Source organism: Haliotis rubra, unplaced genomic scaffold (genome assembly GCF_003918875.1).
Source record: "Haliotis rubra isolate DU_JTF1 unplaced genomic scaffold, ASM391887v1 Scf317, whole genome shotgun sequence".
Classification (NCBI taxonomy): Eukaryota; Metazoa; Mollusca; class Gastropoda; order Lepetellida; family Haliotidae; genus Haliotis; species Haliotis rubra.
Window position 1 is genome coordinate 1,116,417 of NW_025766988.1, and position 15,739 is coordinate 1,132,155.

The 15,739-nt window shown below is 38.8% G+C and overlaps 1 protein-coding gene across 1 annotated transcript; it reads left to right on the forward strand.

Moving 5' to 3' along the window:
* The first annotated feature begins 493 nt into the window (after window positions 1–493).
* LOC124283491 lies at window positions 494–15,403 on the forward strand. The gene is made up of 3 exons (XM_046719556.1): window positions 494–574; window positions 13,853–14,214; window positions 14,524–15,403. The coding sequence occupies exons 2-3, from the start codon at window positions 13,855–13,857 to the stop codon at window positions 14,923–14,925; spliced, it is 762 nt and encodes a 253-aa protein (XP_046575512.1). The 5' UTR covers window positions 494–574; window positions 13,853–13,854; the 3' UTR covers window positions 14,926–15,403.
* The last annotated feature ends 336 nt before the right edge of the window (window positions 15,404–15,739 follow it).

The window sequence follows — 15,739 nt, forward strand, 5'->3', positions numbered from 1 at the left end:
AGGCCTTGCGAATGATCACTTTTGAAACAACTTCGCTGATTTCACAACTAAATCTGATTGCAACCAATCACGAATCCTGAACACTCGCAACAGGAAAGGGCCGTAATAGAACAGAGGTTCGTAGGAACATATGACAATTAACCTCTTTGGGAAGAGAATGGAGGCAACAGTGGCATGCTTTGTTTCCATCATGAGTTTTAACATGATCCACAATAAAATCGTCACACAAATATATATGTGTGTGCAAAACTGCGCAACAATAATCTGTCATGAAGAACCTCGAGCCACATTATTCAAAACAATCCTTCCCATTATAAATGATAAATATAAGTGATTGAAGGGAGAGTAGTTATATGCCTGTCATTATTGGGTTTATTTGTTACAATAAAATTATGTTTGTTCAGAGACTAAGCGTTAGTCTAGTGCAGCTATGAACACTTAAGTTACAAACGAAAGTAAAAGTGGACTTCCCAGAATACTGACGTCACGTCTGTATGTAGGTCAGAGTCCAAGTCGTACAGCCGGAGCGGAGGGTTTGCTGTCCATATCACTCCAGCTATACATTCCTTCACAGGTAAGACATGTGTATTCAATGTAACACAGACTACGTGACACGCCTCATGTCCTAACAAACACTAGAACAACTGCGTTTTAATATGAAAGCGAATTGATCCAACCCAACAGAAACCTTCTGAGAAAACTGTGAACTTAACCGACTCCGGCGCTGACAATGCAGGGGAGGCAACTCTGTTCTGCCATTTGTTTTCCTCAAATCAAATCCGGGTTAGAATTGATCTTCAGCAAGCCTTGTAAGAGGGGTCTAACGGGATCGGAGCGGTCAATGTATATCAACGTATACAGTGTTGAAGGGCCATGATGTTAATCATTGGATTGTCTGCTCCAGACTCGATTTATTCATATAGCTTGAGTATTAGCGTGTGTGGCCTTAACCAACAAACACAGAAGTAATCCAAACCCCGAAATTAGTGTTAAACACCCAATGTAATATTCCCCACACCTGATTCTAACAGTGGCATACATGCAATGCAATAATTGTCATAGACTAAACCATTTCAATAAGTTTCTTTAACACTCCATATAATCAAACGACATAATTGTTTCAGTGAGTATCTAACGTTCAACAAACTTCTCTCTCCTCTGTCTGTTGTATAGTGTATTTAGTAAACATTCGGTGTAACCCCACTAATCATAACCAACCCCAGCCCCACCCCCATACCCCCATATAATTGCATCATATTTTAAACTTTTTTTAAAATGTCCTTATAAACAAATGATGTAGGTATAAAATGGCAAAAGAAATTTTATCATGATAGCAGGAATTTAGGGTCAAAATTTTGAATTGAAGTTTAATGTTCCCCATATGGGAACATTGGCAGGATCATCGTTAAAATCAACATATTCACTTAAACTGCATTAATAGATAAGAAAAAACAGCAAATGATCTGTTCAATTCTTTTATTTTCGAATGAGATATCTTGTCCTTTTTGATAAAGCCAATGAATTTTATTTATATCATTGAATTTTCTGTTCCTTTTGTCAGCAATGTAATTGGCAAGAATAAGGAAAAGCATGCTAAATATCCGGACCTCGCCTTTGAAATGTCTTGCTTACATCCCAAGGACACTGTGGTCAGGCTCCCTATTGTTCTTGGTGCCCGGGTTCTCCCGGGGGACACAGCCCTTCTGACACCCTGGATAATGCAGAAGTTCTTGGTGGGTTCGACACTGGGCTGCTTTTAGGGGCTAGGGCCCTGAGCTGATGATGAGCCTTACCAGCCTGACTGTGCCATGATCACCGCAGAACCCTTTCTGATGCATACTATTTTCCAATATGTAAAACATAATGATAAATATATTTCTATAACTTCCATCCATATAGGTTGCTCAGTGTACAGGAGATATAGAAAAGTCATTCAGAATAGCTATATCAAAGGCTTGCTTGAAGAGATGTGTCTTAAAGAGAGTCTTAAAATGAGATTTTTCAGAAACAGTCCTTATAGGGAAGAGGAAGATCGTTCCACAGTAGAGGAGCTGAGGCAGAGAAGGCTCGGTCATCCATTGATGATTGTAAACCAAAAGTCACTGTGTTCTTTAATCTGATGGGTTGAAAAACATGATCAAATGGTATTCGATTCCCGAAAATTCGCTGCGTATTAATACATACAAACATCGCTCACACCATTGTATTGTTACGTCGTCAGTGGCTGTGATGACGTCATTAAAATCATATTGTGACGTAAAGTCCGAATGACGTCACAGATGAACAGTTCCAGATGCTACCATAGGAGACATCCGAAACGGCCGGCTGATGACATTTCACTGCTGTACCCATACTCGGTGTCAATGAGTGCAGACACAAAAACGTGCGTAAACCTTTGGTTTACTTTGTGTTTACAATGTCGATAAACATCACGTGTTGGCCAATTTCCGGGTGTTATTGAGTATTTGAAGCACGGGAATATTTAATTTGAAACCTCTGGCTGACGCCGTCGGTCCAAATGAATTCCCGTGCTTCAAATACTCAATAACTAAATTGCCCAATATGATGTTATCTCCTAATTTCATGATTGGGGCTGACAGGCGAAGATAGTCGACAAGAACGGAGGTATGGGTTGGTTGGTACATGCTGACAAGACTTCTGAGATAGTTACACGATGATTCATCATAGACACAGTTTTGGACTAGAAGAAGTATCTTGTACTGAATCCTGAAATTCACGGGCAGTCAGTGGAAGGCCTTCATGATAGGTGTTAAATGCTCAGTTCAGCGTGCGTTACAACCCTTGCTGCTGCATTCTGGTTTCCTTGTAACTTTGTGATCAGAGATGAAGGAATATGGAAGAAAGGGAGTAATCCAGTCGTGATGTGATGAGAGTCTGCATAAGAGGTTGTGTCGTTTCATGGTCAAGACGATGGCGGATTTTACTGATGTTGTGAATGTGGAAGAAGCAAATTTTGCTCAAGTTGTTGACATTTGTTTTCAAGGGACATGCTGGATTGAAATTTGATTCCAAGATTTCTTAAATATGGTGTGGTTCTGACATTGCTGTTACCAATGTTAAGTGACATTGAGTAGGTGTTCTTCAAGCCTTCGTGGAACAATTTTCTCCAAACATTTTGAAATGAAAGACAGATTAGATACTGGCCGGTAGTTTTTGAACTCATCCGATTTTTAATTGGCCCTTTTCAATGAGAGGAGTGACGACTGCCTGTTTGAAAACTTTGGTAACAGTGGCATCCCTCAGTTGGATAATGGACTGATGAGAGAATCCAAGCATGCTTTAGATAGCCATGTTGTTATGGCTTCCAGGCTAGAAGTTGCTTTAGCTTTGGATATAACCTGCCTTATTTCTTCCGGATAGGTTAAGGAGAGTTCAGATAAATATGTACTACTGAAACATTACTCATTGAAAACCTGATTCTGCAGAGTAGTCTAATGTCAAGTTCTCGGCGTATATCCCATAACTTGGCGTTGAAAAAACCCGGCAAATCTATTGGCTAGTGTACTATTTGTAATCCAGCTTCAAAAGACTGTTCAACAAGGAACATATGAAAACAGAACAAGGACGAATGACAACAGAACTAGACTCAGAGGAGCATGCTTGTCCAATATTCGTGATAAGAAAGTAGTTAACACATCAGTCTGATCATCAGCTCCATAAGAATCAGAGAGTGACTGTAGCAGCTCAGATGATTCAGTGTCATTAGAAAACTGTCTAATGATCAGATACCTGTCACTAACATCAACGACATCCAGAATATCACAACTATCATTTGTTATGACTAGTTGTGTATGACCTGAGCGATGAGTTGGACCAGACACGTGCTGTAAGCGATTGAAAGATATCACAGAAGCATTTCGCAAAGGAGTCAGACACAGAATCTACATGGATATTCACATCCCCCATTAGAACCAGATGACCTGGTGACAAGGCTGGACTAACATTCAAGAACACTTGCCACATGATTGTGGTCGCTGAAATTTTGGGAAGAAAACCCATTCCAGCTGCGTTATATACCCATCATCATAATTCATGTGATTGTTTAACACACATTACAATAACTAGCTCTTCCCAGAACATTCCTGCATCATCGATTTATGTGTCAAAGAAAGTTTTGCTCACTAAATTTCAAAGAAATAAAAGATGTGTAACAAAAATATAGTTTTGTTTCATTTTCACGATGATCCTACCAATGTTCCCATTTAGGGGAACATGCCTGTACCTCTGGACCCGTACGATATATCAGTATGACATTTCGTTATTTTTAGTTGCACCGTTAACACTCTCCTGTAAAGGACAAGGTATGATAGGGGTGGTTTTTGGCACACAAACAGAATTGGCTGAACACATGTTATTTGTTTAGAGACAAGATGGCTTTGCATAAAAAAGCTATTTTTTAAATGATCTTAGGCCATAATTTCAATGCAGAGGGGCCAAAAATGGGTTTTATCAGTTCCCATGAAAAAATAACAAGAAATCTGAAATATCAGTAGGTGCCATAATGACTTATATACAACTATAAGTTTATTTACATACAAACAGTGTCAGTTTTACATCAGGTATTCATGATGAAGAAACATGCAACATCAATTACAAGGTTTTAACTTTAAGGGGCCCAATTAGGGTTGCAATACATTGTGGACAGTAATTCAATTACTTGCCAATTGATTACCAAAAAGCTCCTTATTCACAACTTTCTTTGCAAACATAAACTATAGGTCAATTTTACAACATGTACTTATGATAACCAATCATGTCCCACAAAAAATCACAGGGGGGCCCATTTTAGGTCTAATTACATTTTGGGCACAGCTTGATTTTTAACAAAGTGTTAAAAGTCAGTATTCAACCGGTTTTAGCAAATATACAGTAAACATCTCATTCACAACATGTTATTACTATAACCAATCATGTTGCACTAAAATCACAGGTCTTGACCTCAAAGGGGCCTATTTCAGGTGAAATTACATTCTTGGCACAGCTTGATTTAACACCATGTAAGTGTTAAAAGTCAGTATTTACAACATTCTTGCAAATATATACAGTAAACATCTCATTCTCAACATGTTGTTATAATAACCAATCATGTTGCATGATTTAACACCATGTAAGTGTTAAAAGTCAGTATTTACAACATTCTTGCAAATATATACAGTAAACATCTCATTCTCAACATGTTGTTATAATAACCAATCATGTTGCACTAAAAGCACAGGTCTTGTCCTCAAAGGGGCCTATTTCAGGTAGAATTACATTCTTTGTACACAGCTTGATTTAACATCATGTAAGTGTTAAAAGTCAGTATTTACAACATTCTTGCAAATATATACAGTAAACATCTCATTCTCAACATGTTGTTATAATAACCAATCATGTTGCACTAAAAAGCACAGGTCTTGTCCTCAAAGGGGCCTATTTCAGGTGAATTACATTCTTTGCACAGCTTGATTTAACACCATGTAAGTGTTAAAAGTCAGTATTTACAACATTCTTGCAAATATATACAGTAAACATCTCATTCTCAACATGTTGTTATAATAACCAATCATGTTGCACTAAAAGCACAGAAGGTCTTGTCCTCAAAGGGGCCTATTTCAGATTGAATTACATTCTTTGCACAGCTTGATTTAACACCATGTAAAAGTGTTAAAAGTCAGTATTTACAACATTCTTGCAAATATATACAGTAAACATCTCATTCTCAACATGTTGTTATAATAACCAATCACGTTGCACTAAAAGCACAGGTCTTGTCCTCAAAGGGGCCTATTTCCTTCAGGTGAATTACATTCTTTGCACAGCTTGATTTAACACCATGTAAGTGTTAAAAGTCAGTATTTACAACATTCTTGCAAATATATACAGTAAACATCTCATTCTCAACATGTTGTTATAATAACCAATCATGTTGCACTAAAAAGCACAGGTCTTGTCCTCAAAGGGGCCTATTTCAGGTGAATTACATTCTTTGCACAGCTTGATTTAACACCATGTAAGTGTTAAAAGTCAGTATTTACAACATTCTTGCAAATATATACAGTAAACATCTCATTCTCAACATGTTGTTATAATAACCAATCATGTTGCACTAAAAGCACAGGTCTTGTCCTCAAAGGGGCCTATTTCAGATTGTGAATTACATTCTTTGCACAGCTTGATTTAACACTACCAATGTAAGTGTTAAAAGTCAGTAGTTTTTTACAACATTCTTGCAAATATATACAGTAAACATCTCATTCACAACATGTTATTACAATAACTAACCATGCTTCCCTAAATATCACAGGTCTTGACCTCAAAGGGGGCCATTTTGGGTGAAACTACATTATTGGCACAGCTTGATTTTGACACCAAGTAAGTGTTAAAAGTCAGTATTTACAACATTCTTGCAAATATATACAGTAAACATCTCATTCTCAACATGTTGTTATAATAACCAATCATGTTGCACTAAAAAGCACAGGTCTTGACCTCAAAGGGGCCTATTTCAGGTGAAATCACATTCTTTGCACAGCTTGATTTTGACACCAAGCAAGTGTTAAAAGTCAGTATTCAAAAATCTTCAAAAAGTAATTATTCACAACTCATTCACTGCAAAGATAAACTCTGTCAAAAAAGAAACGCAACCCCTGTATTTTAGAGATTTTGATCTGAAGTTTTAGGACGACACGGCATTTTTATTATTTAAGACAGAAGTCTGAAATTTGGCAGAATAATAACCCAGATGGGCATGTTTAAAATTGTCATTTCAAAAGTCATCTCACAGACACCAGTTTGTCACCAGGGGGGCGTCTTCCTCAGTATCTCGTATGAGCACCACGCGCTGCAATCACTGCACGGCATCTCCTTGGACAAGAACGGATAAGACGCCGGATTCTTTCCTGGGGAATGGCTCTCCACTCTTCCTGCAGTGCAACGGCGAGCTGTTGCAGCGTCTGTGGCGGCGGCTGACGTTGACGTACGCGTCGATCCAGAGTATCCCCAGGTGTTCAATAGGGTTGAGGTCTGGTGATTTAGAGGGTCATGGCAAGACATTGACGTTGGAATTCTGCAGAAAGTTCATTGTTGCACGTGCAGTATGAGGCCGGGCGTTGTCCGTTGAAAATCTGTGTCTGTTGGTCAATAATCGGGGAGAAGGTGAAGCTCTAACACGTGGTTGATGTAACGTTGGGCTGTCAGGGTTCCTGGAACGAGCACCAAGTCTGATTTCTGGTTGTATGAGATGGTTCCCCAAACCATGACGCTTTCTCCGCCAAATCTGTCCACCTGTCGGACGCAGATGGGCGCAAACGTTTATGACGTCTCCTATACAGACGCTGTCTTCCGTCGTGACGTTGCAAAGAAAACGTGATTCATCAGAAACCAGATTCGCCTCCAGTTTTGTAAAGTCCGTATCCTTACGTTGTTGCACCACCTGAGTCGTCGGCGTCGATGTAGGGGGCGTAGTACAGGTCCAACAACTGGTCTACAGGCACGTAAACCCGCTTCTTTCAGACGGTTCCTAATCGTTTGATTGACACTCTCCTCAAACCTGGTATTTGTGTGGCAGTCACGGTTGGTAGGGCATGCCGATTACGCAGGTGATGGACCCGGATGTACCGATCTTGAAGGGGGTCGTGATTCTTGGCCTTCCACTTCTCGGGCGATCGTTGGTCAAATTGAAGTTGTTGTAGCGGCTCCAAAGTCGTGGGATATCGTTGTTTGTGAACATTTAGGTGCCGTGCAACAGTTCCAAAAACTTTCTCCGGCTTGAACACGACCAATGGCGATATTTCGGTCGGCAGCACTCAATCGTGGCATTTTAACACAGCTTTTCGGCGACAAATGAATGAATATAATACGGAAGCATTATGGGCTTTTTATACCCCTACATTAACTGCCATTTTCATGATTTGCATGTGTTTTTGTGCGAAGTCACCATGAGGGTCATTTCATGCGTTGTGACGGAATAAGCAATAAAATACACTTATGCGTACAAATGCAGTTGTTTGGATGGTAATCTTCATTAATTACGTGTATCATTTCAATACATTCGAATAAAATTTAGTTTGGAAGCAATAACTTCATTCAAACGAATTTTTCATATCTGAGGACAGGGGTTGCGTTTCTTTTTTGACAGAGTTTATATAAAACATCCACTTTCACTCTTCATCCACATGGTCATCAATCTCTGAATCAGTTTCTGAATCACTGTCAAGAACTGCAGCATTCAACCATGTATCACTAGAGTTGCTGGAAACTGGCATATTGTCTTGGTGTTTGCCATACCCAGATCTTCTCTCAACTGAAAAACAGATGACTTTATATCAAAAGAAAATTCTGTTTTAAAACTTTGATATTATAAATCTATTCAAGGGTAACATTACTTATTTATTTTCAAATGTCAGTAGTCTGGCCTTGAAGGCTTATGCAGATTTAATCAACACTGAGACATCAGTATTTCTGAAATTCTATCACATTAAATTAGAAAATTGAAGAAAAAATATTGGTTATTTTTAGCACTCATATTATGCTTACATTCCACCTTAAGTTTTAAGTTGTCATCTTCATGAAATGACACTCTGAAATCAGTCCAAGCAAATTTCTTTATCTGAAACAAATATTTGAAATCATAAAAGAATTATCAATATGTTCAAGAAATGGTGCTTCTAATTTTTCTAATGCTAAACATGTCAATAGTATAGTTATATAGGGAAGGAAATTGACCTCCAAAAGCATAATCAATTGTAGAGGCCACTTTTTGATCAATTATAGATATAGGATAAAAACAACTGTTAGAGCACATGAAAACAAAGGTAATCAGTCCTCAGTTTTAATATGACAATTGAAACCAATAGTCATTGATTCTGTAAACATATTTTTAAGAAGAAATAGTGAATGCTTTTATTGATTATGTGATTTGGTTATCGGTAATTGACTGGCAGCCCACAAAATATCCATAAACTAATTATTTGTTTGATCAGTGCACCAATAATTAACAGCTCTGGACAGTTTGTAAATATTTACTTAAAGAAATTACCATACTAACATTTTGAAACAATGCTTACCTTCTACAAAGTGGAAAAGTCAGTGTCTTCAGGCTTAAACAAGATTTACATGATGTTAATTCAAGTTTGTTTGAACAGTGTAACTTACATTACCAAACTTAAGAATTGTTTTTACAAAATTTGTATTTCAAGTACAAGTTTTGTCAAGCCAATTTACAATGTTTAACTTAACTTTTTGAAGAAAAAAAAGAAGAAAAGAAAAAACATTAGGATTTGAAACCTGAATGTCTGATAACAGAAAAAAATTGAGAGGCCATCACTGTAACCACTAGGCTACAGATTCTGCTATTATTATTTGTCACTTTAAGCTTATATATCACACTTTGCAACAATGTGTCACTTGACGTCTGCTTGCTTTTCATCATCTGCTAGACCTTGATAACAATGTTCTTATTAATAATATTAAATGTAGCCTGATATATCCTAGAAAACATCAAGGTACATTATTTTTGTTAAAATGTGTATGTTTTATACACAGTTACATCCAGTGGAATGCCAGTGTTATTTGACAGTGACAGGTGACACAGAGGGGTTGCTAAACAGATGATAGAACAAATATGATAAAATTTTATCATAATTACAAAGATTCTCACCTTTAGAATGCCGCCTGATCATATTTTGAAAATCTTCTGATGGCTTCTTATTTTTCGAGCAGTGATCAACAGGGTCCTCCAAAATACTACCCTCTTTTTTACCTCAAAGTAATCAGCCTTGAGAGTCCCTTACGATATTGAATTTTTAATAACACAATTGATAAGTTCATTTTAGTGCCCTAAAACATCCAAAAATAGGAATGAATCATGGTATAGTTGTGTAAATGTGACGGATAGTTTTCAGAGATATTACTTTTACGCCAATGTTTATTTTGAGATGTTGTATGGGGCAATTTCATACAACAGAAAAATGTACTTTTTAAACATTTTGATATGAGCAAAAGCGTGACCCACCACAATTTTTAGGAGTGCATTCTAATTTACTCTCTTCATGTGTGGTGAGAAAATTGGGATGGGTCAAGCTTTGCTCACACTTTTTTATCACTCTGAAAATATGAAAATGCAGCAGTTTTCTCAAAGATATTGTAAAATAGGTTAACTTTAAGGTCTTCAAAGAGGAAAAAACTAGCACTAAAACATATAAAAAAACCATATGGAGGTAATTTCAACAATTTATTTAGCATTTTTTATGCTAAAATTATCATGTTGTAGAACTTTGAATATCATGAAATTTTGTGGGCCAATAAGGGCCTTTATCATACCTTGTCCTTTGAAGTGTTTCTGAAAATATGATCTAGTACCAGTATGATAAAGGTTAAAACTGGGGCGGTGGGGTAGCAAAGTGGTTAAAACGTTTGCTCTCCACGCCGACGGGGCGGTGGGCTATCCTAGTGGTTAAAACGTCCTCGCGTCACGTCGAAGACCCGGTTCGATTCCCCACATTGATATAATGTGTTTCTGGCGTTCCCCACCGTGATATTGTTGGAATATTGCTAAAAGCGGCTTAAAACCGCACTTACTCACTCACTCACTCACGCGCTCGCTCTTCACGCCGCAGACCAGGGTTCGACTCCCCACATTTTGTGTGAAGGCCATTTCTGGTTTCTGGATATTGCTGGAATATGCCTAAAACGGAGTAAAACCATAGTCTCTCATCACTCTGGAAATGCATGAGTAATGTTTATGAACTGCAGAGCTAAAGAAAGTTTACACTTGAAAATTGGTTTTGACAGTGGCAAAAATGATGTCCGATGCAATTCCCTTATGATTCCACTATCCCCAAGACCACACTTCAGGGATAACATTCACAATGCCTACATAGATGAACCATAACTTCTTTGAGAGGCATTTTAGAAGTTGTATAGATGAAGGAAAACCAAGTTCTATGGATAGTCAACTTCTTTATCGCAATGAGTGCGACATTTCGGTGTAGGTATTAACACCGTTATCAAGCAGGTGATACGAAGAGTTGTAACATGGAGAATATATACATAGCTGCATAGTGTGTATATACAATTGAAAAGGTTGATATACATTGGATTACTAATTAGTGATTTGAGCAGAGTAGGTTGATGTACAGAGTGATAGTGATTAAAACAATATGCAGAATCAGTTTATACAACAGATAAGTTGATGTACACTGAGATGGTAATCTCATGTCATCCTTTGGAACAACATCCACATCCTGGAAACCAGCCGGTCAGACTATAAGATTAGGAAACTTCTTGAAGCCATAAAAACCCAACGCTTCAACCCCACCATGAACCGGGATCAAGGTTATTTTATCTCCTCAGCCTATCACCACCTAATTAAAGATCACCAGTAAACCGACCATACCTCGTCGAATTGCAATATTATCTTCAAAAATCAATTCCTGCAATTTATACAAAATATTTGACTAAATTTCGACTCTCTTCACATAAATTATATATTGAAACAGGAAGGTATAATAATATTCACTTGAACAATAGAACATGCCTGTCATGTCCCAATGATTTAGAGGATGAATTCCATTTTGTATTAAAATGTCCTGTTTATCAAGATAAAATGGGCCATCAATCTTATGCTGATGACAGTCAACTGATTGACAGCTTCAAACCCGAGAATGTGCAGAAGGCCCTGCAACGTACTACTGGTTGCACAACTGATGTCAAGTCCTGGATGTCATCAAATATGTTGAGGCTAAATAATGAGAAAACAGAGGTATTGTTGATAGGCACTAAACATGATTTGCGTGACATTCCCGTTACCTCTGTTGAAGTTGAAAATGCTTCAACCCCTTTTGCTGACTTTGTAAGAAACCTTGGCGTCATCTTTGATTCTCAGCTTACTATGGAACTGCAAATAGATACAGTTTGTAAAATGTGTTACTACCATCTCCGCTGTATCACTCAACTACGCCATCCCATAACACGAGATGCCGCTAAAACACTGGTGCAAATGCTTGTTCATAGACTTGACCATAGCAACAGCTTACTTCTAGAAATCAGTAAACGTCAGCTGCACAAACTCCAGAAGGTCCAGAACACTGCTGCCAGGACAGTGACGAGAACACCAAAATAGTTGCACATAACGCCAGTTCTTAAGGATTTGCACTGGCTTCCCATTGAAGCGAGAATCAACTGTAAAGTTCTATGCATGGTGTACAAATGTCAATATGGCATGGCACCATCATATCTCTCTAATATGCTAGCAGACAACATCTCTATAAAGACTCTTCGATCTCAAAATTTGAATCTTCTGAACATACCAAAGTATAATCATACCAGCTATGGACAGAAGTCCTTTAGTCACGCAGCTCCTCGACTATGAAACAAACGTCCTCTGGACATCAAACTTTCATCATCATTAACTGCATTCAAATCAAAACTCAAGACGCAACTACTTTCAGGCTATTATTCATAGACTTTATTGCACCCTATTATTCATGGACTTTAATTCATAGACATTTTGTCCTGCTATTATTCATAGGCCTTATTTCAGACTATCTTTCATAGGTTGTATTTGATACTGTTATTTCATTACGTGTGTCTTTTCTCTCAAGTTGTGCGCTTTGAGCATGCACCTTGTTGATGGATATAGCGCTTTATAAATACTCATTATTATGTTTTACAGATTAAGATAAAATTGCAGCAGAGAGGGTTCGGGCGATCCTAGCACAGTCAGGCTGGTAAGGCTCATCATCAGCTCAGGGCCCTTGCCCCCTCTACATGCAGCAAACACAGGGGATGGGACTTCTCCCAGGAAACGCTGCCTAGTCGAACCCACCAGGAACTTTCTGGAGAATATGTACGCTCCCCAACACTGCAGCCCTCTGCATTATCCAGAGTGTCAGTAAGGCTGTGCTTCCGGTGGAGAACCCGGGCACTCTCCTGATCTGCGCCAATTGTACAAACAATTGATTTGTAATGTTATGACAGCTACCATAAGGGCGTATAGGGAACAGCCACAGTCAAACAGTCTCGCGACCAAGCCTAGTTCTCTGTCTGAATGTGACAGAGAGTAAAACACTATTCATGAAAATGAATACCTTTACGAACATAATGAATGGTGGTTTCGTTTGATGGCCCATTAAGATAGCCAGGCAGTTCGTTTGTTCATGAGTGAGCGAGCGCCGCTAAACAGGAGTCTGGGGACATGCCATAAAGCTAGTGAAGGCAGCTTTCTGATCAGCTAAGGTGGACGTCTTCTTGTGTTGCTGGTCCGTTAAAGTTTTCGCGACACGTAGAAAACGTACAAACGTAAACTGACACTTGACAGTGAAATTATTTCAGAAATTGGCTTCAGAACGTGTACAGGGTGGAATCGAACCTCGGTCATCCGCTTGATGAGCAAACAATTTAACCCCCAGGTTACCTCCCTTGCCCACTGAGAATGTTATGGACGCGCATCAGTATATAGATTACACATGAAACACATTTAGCTTCAATGTCAAAGCAAACAAACACGCATCTATTATGGGAACCGACACACGGGTACATCAGAGTGGAATAAACAAACACATGATACTGTGAAAATATAAAATGTCATTTGTCCAAAAAAAATATTAAAAAAATTTCAGAACTCGTTGATACCAAGACAAACAGTTTCTAGATCAACCAAAACTTTTAAGTGTCGAAAGTGACAAATAGTTTGACCCTCTAATTCTGAATATTATTTGATGCGCCTCAATGTTGCAGTATGTAATGGCTTACTTTTATGATGGCGACAGCTTTTTACTCTTTTCCCCCGTTACAGTTCCGATTCTCACAGACAGCCGAACTTACTGTTTTAATCTTGTTCTACTCCTAGACATGGCAGTGTTCACGGACATCAACAGAGATAAATACGGACATGTTCGGGGTCGGTGTAAGGACTGCCCCGAGGAGTGTCCACAGTATTCCCAGCCTGTCCTCAGACACAACTGTACGTATTGCGGGTGTCCGGCAGGTCAGCATGAGAGGGTGGAACCTCGACCGGAACTCATCATCAAGACAGAACCAGAGGAGGAGAAGGAACGATCTCGGGGACGGAGAGGTGGCAGACTAACACTGGGCCCATCCAGAAGACCAGATGGCCTGACCACGGTCCCACCCCAGCCAGGTCCCTCCAGGCGAAATGAGTCACCAAATGACTCTACCACACACCGGAATCAATCGCAAACAGTAATCCAGGTATAATTTCAACTTAGGTACTTAGCTTTTAGAAACTGTTTTGAAGTTATTTTGTCACCTTGATTATCTACGTTTTACCGATCTGATGGTTACGCTGTGTAACCACCACTGATCCAGGGCAAACAGTGCTATTTTTATTTAATGTCAGCTGAGATTTAGACACGTACGTACGTTATTTGTTACACCATAAACCCGGCGATTGGTCTCTCAAACGCTGTGTATTTAAGTTCGTGAAATGAAAGATTGATTTTAAATGATTTACCAACTTTCCTTGAACTGACCTTTATAAATTTCACATGCTGGTTTCAGAAAGGTTGTCAGACGTTATTTGAGAATGATGGTGTCGAATATTCTCAACTTGAAAGACACCTCAGCAGAACAGACCATGGCGTGTTCACAATCCTGTGGAAGGGGAAAATAATTTATGTTGGAGAGCCAAAGAAGACGCCCTTATTATCGAACCTTCGCAGCATATTTACTGGTGGAAGCAGTCAAGACATCAGCAGATGTGTGAAAGGTTTACCCAGGAATTTGGTACAGGAGCACGTCAGAGTCGCGTGGCTCAAACACGTGGATGACGACCCTCACCTTAAAACTTGTAGAGAAGGCAAGAAAAGGATGTCATATCGACAGTGTCTGTCAAATCTACAGGCGAGGAACCCAAGGGATGTACTGAAAGGTTTAATGAGAAAACTCGCTATCAATCCTTAGAATATAATTGTTTTAACTGACACAGAAGTTTAAAAGAGTTACATATCATTGATGTCATGCAAAAATGGGATGAAACAAACCAACATCTCAACATATCTTGTTAATAGAACACTCACATTGCTTAGCAAATTAAGAATGACTGTTTCTTTGATATATTTAAAAATATTCTTTCCAATAACCATTCCGTTAAATATTAACAGACTTAAAACAATGTATTCAAATATTCAGATTTTATGATGTTAGATTAATAAGTACTGGTTTTTACGCTTATCTGTTTATTGCAAGTGTATTATGTGTTTTCCCAGGAATAGATACTTGTGAATTAAATTAGTAACTGTCAGGAATTCAAAGCCTGGTTGGCATCCCGACCACTGAGAAACTGTGCAGATATACTAGCCACATAAAGAAACTGTGCATTGTCAAAATATTATCCCAGTTGATAAGTACGATAACAATGTCAAAGGTACATATAAACTTTTATGGAGGGATCATGAGACCATAACAAGTCGGGAGAATTTCAATTGAAAAGTCAATCACAATGACGTCACGAGTCCACAAGCGGGACAGGGGTCAAACGACCATGTCACAAGCTCAATAACGGGTATGTCCACCATCGGCATTAAGTACAGCAGTGAATCGACGACGCATAGAGCCTATCAAACGTGCAAGGAAGGCTTGTGGGATGTCATGCCAGATTCACTCAAGTTCTGTTGCAAGGTCAAGGACGTTACCTGGCAGATGAGGAAGATGGCGTAGACGTCGATACATCTCGTCCCAAACATGCTCTATTGGGGAGAGATCCGGTGAAGGTGAA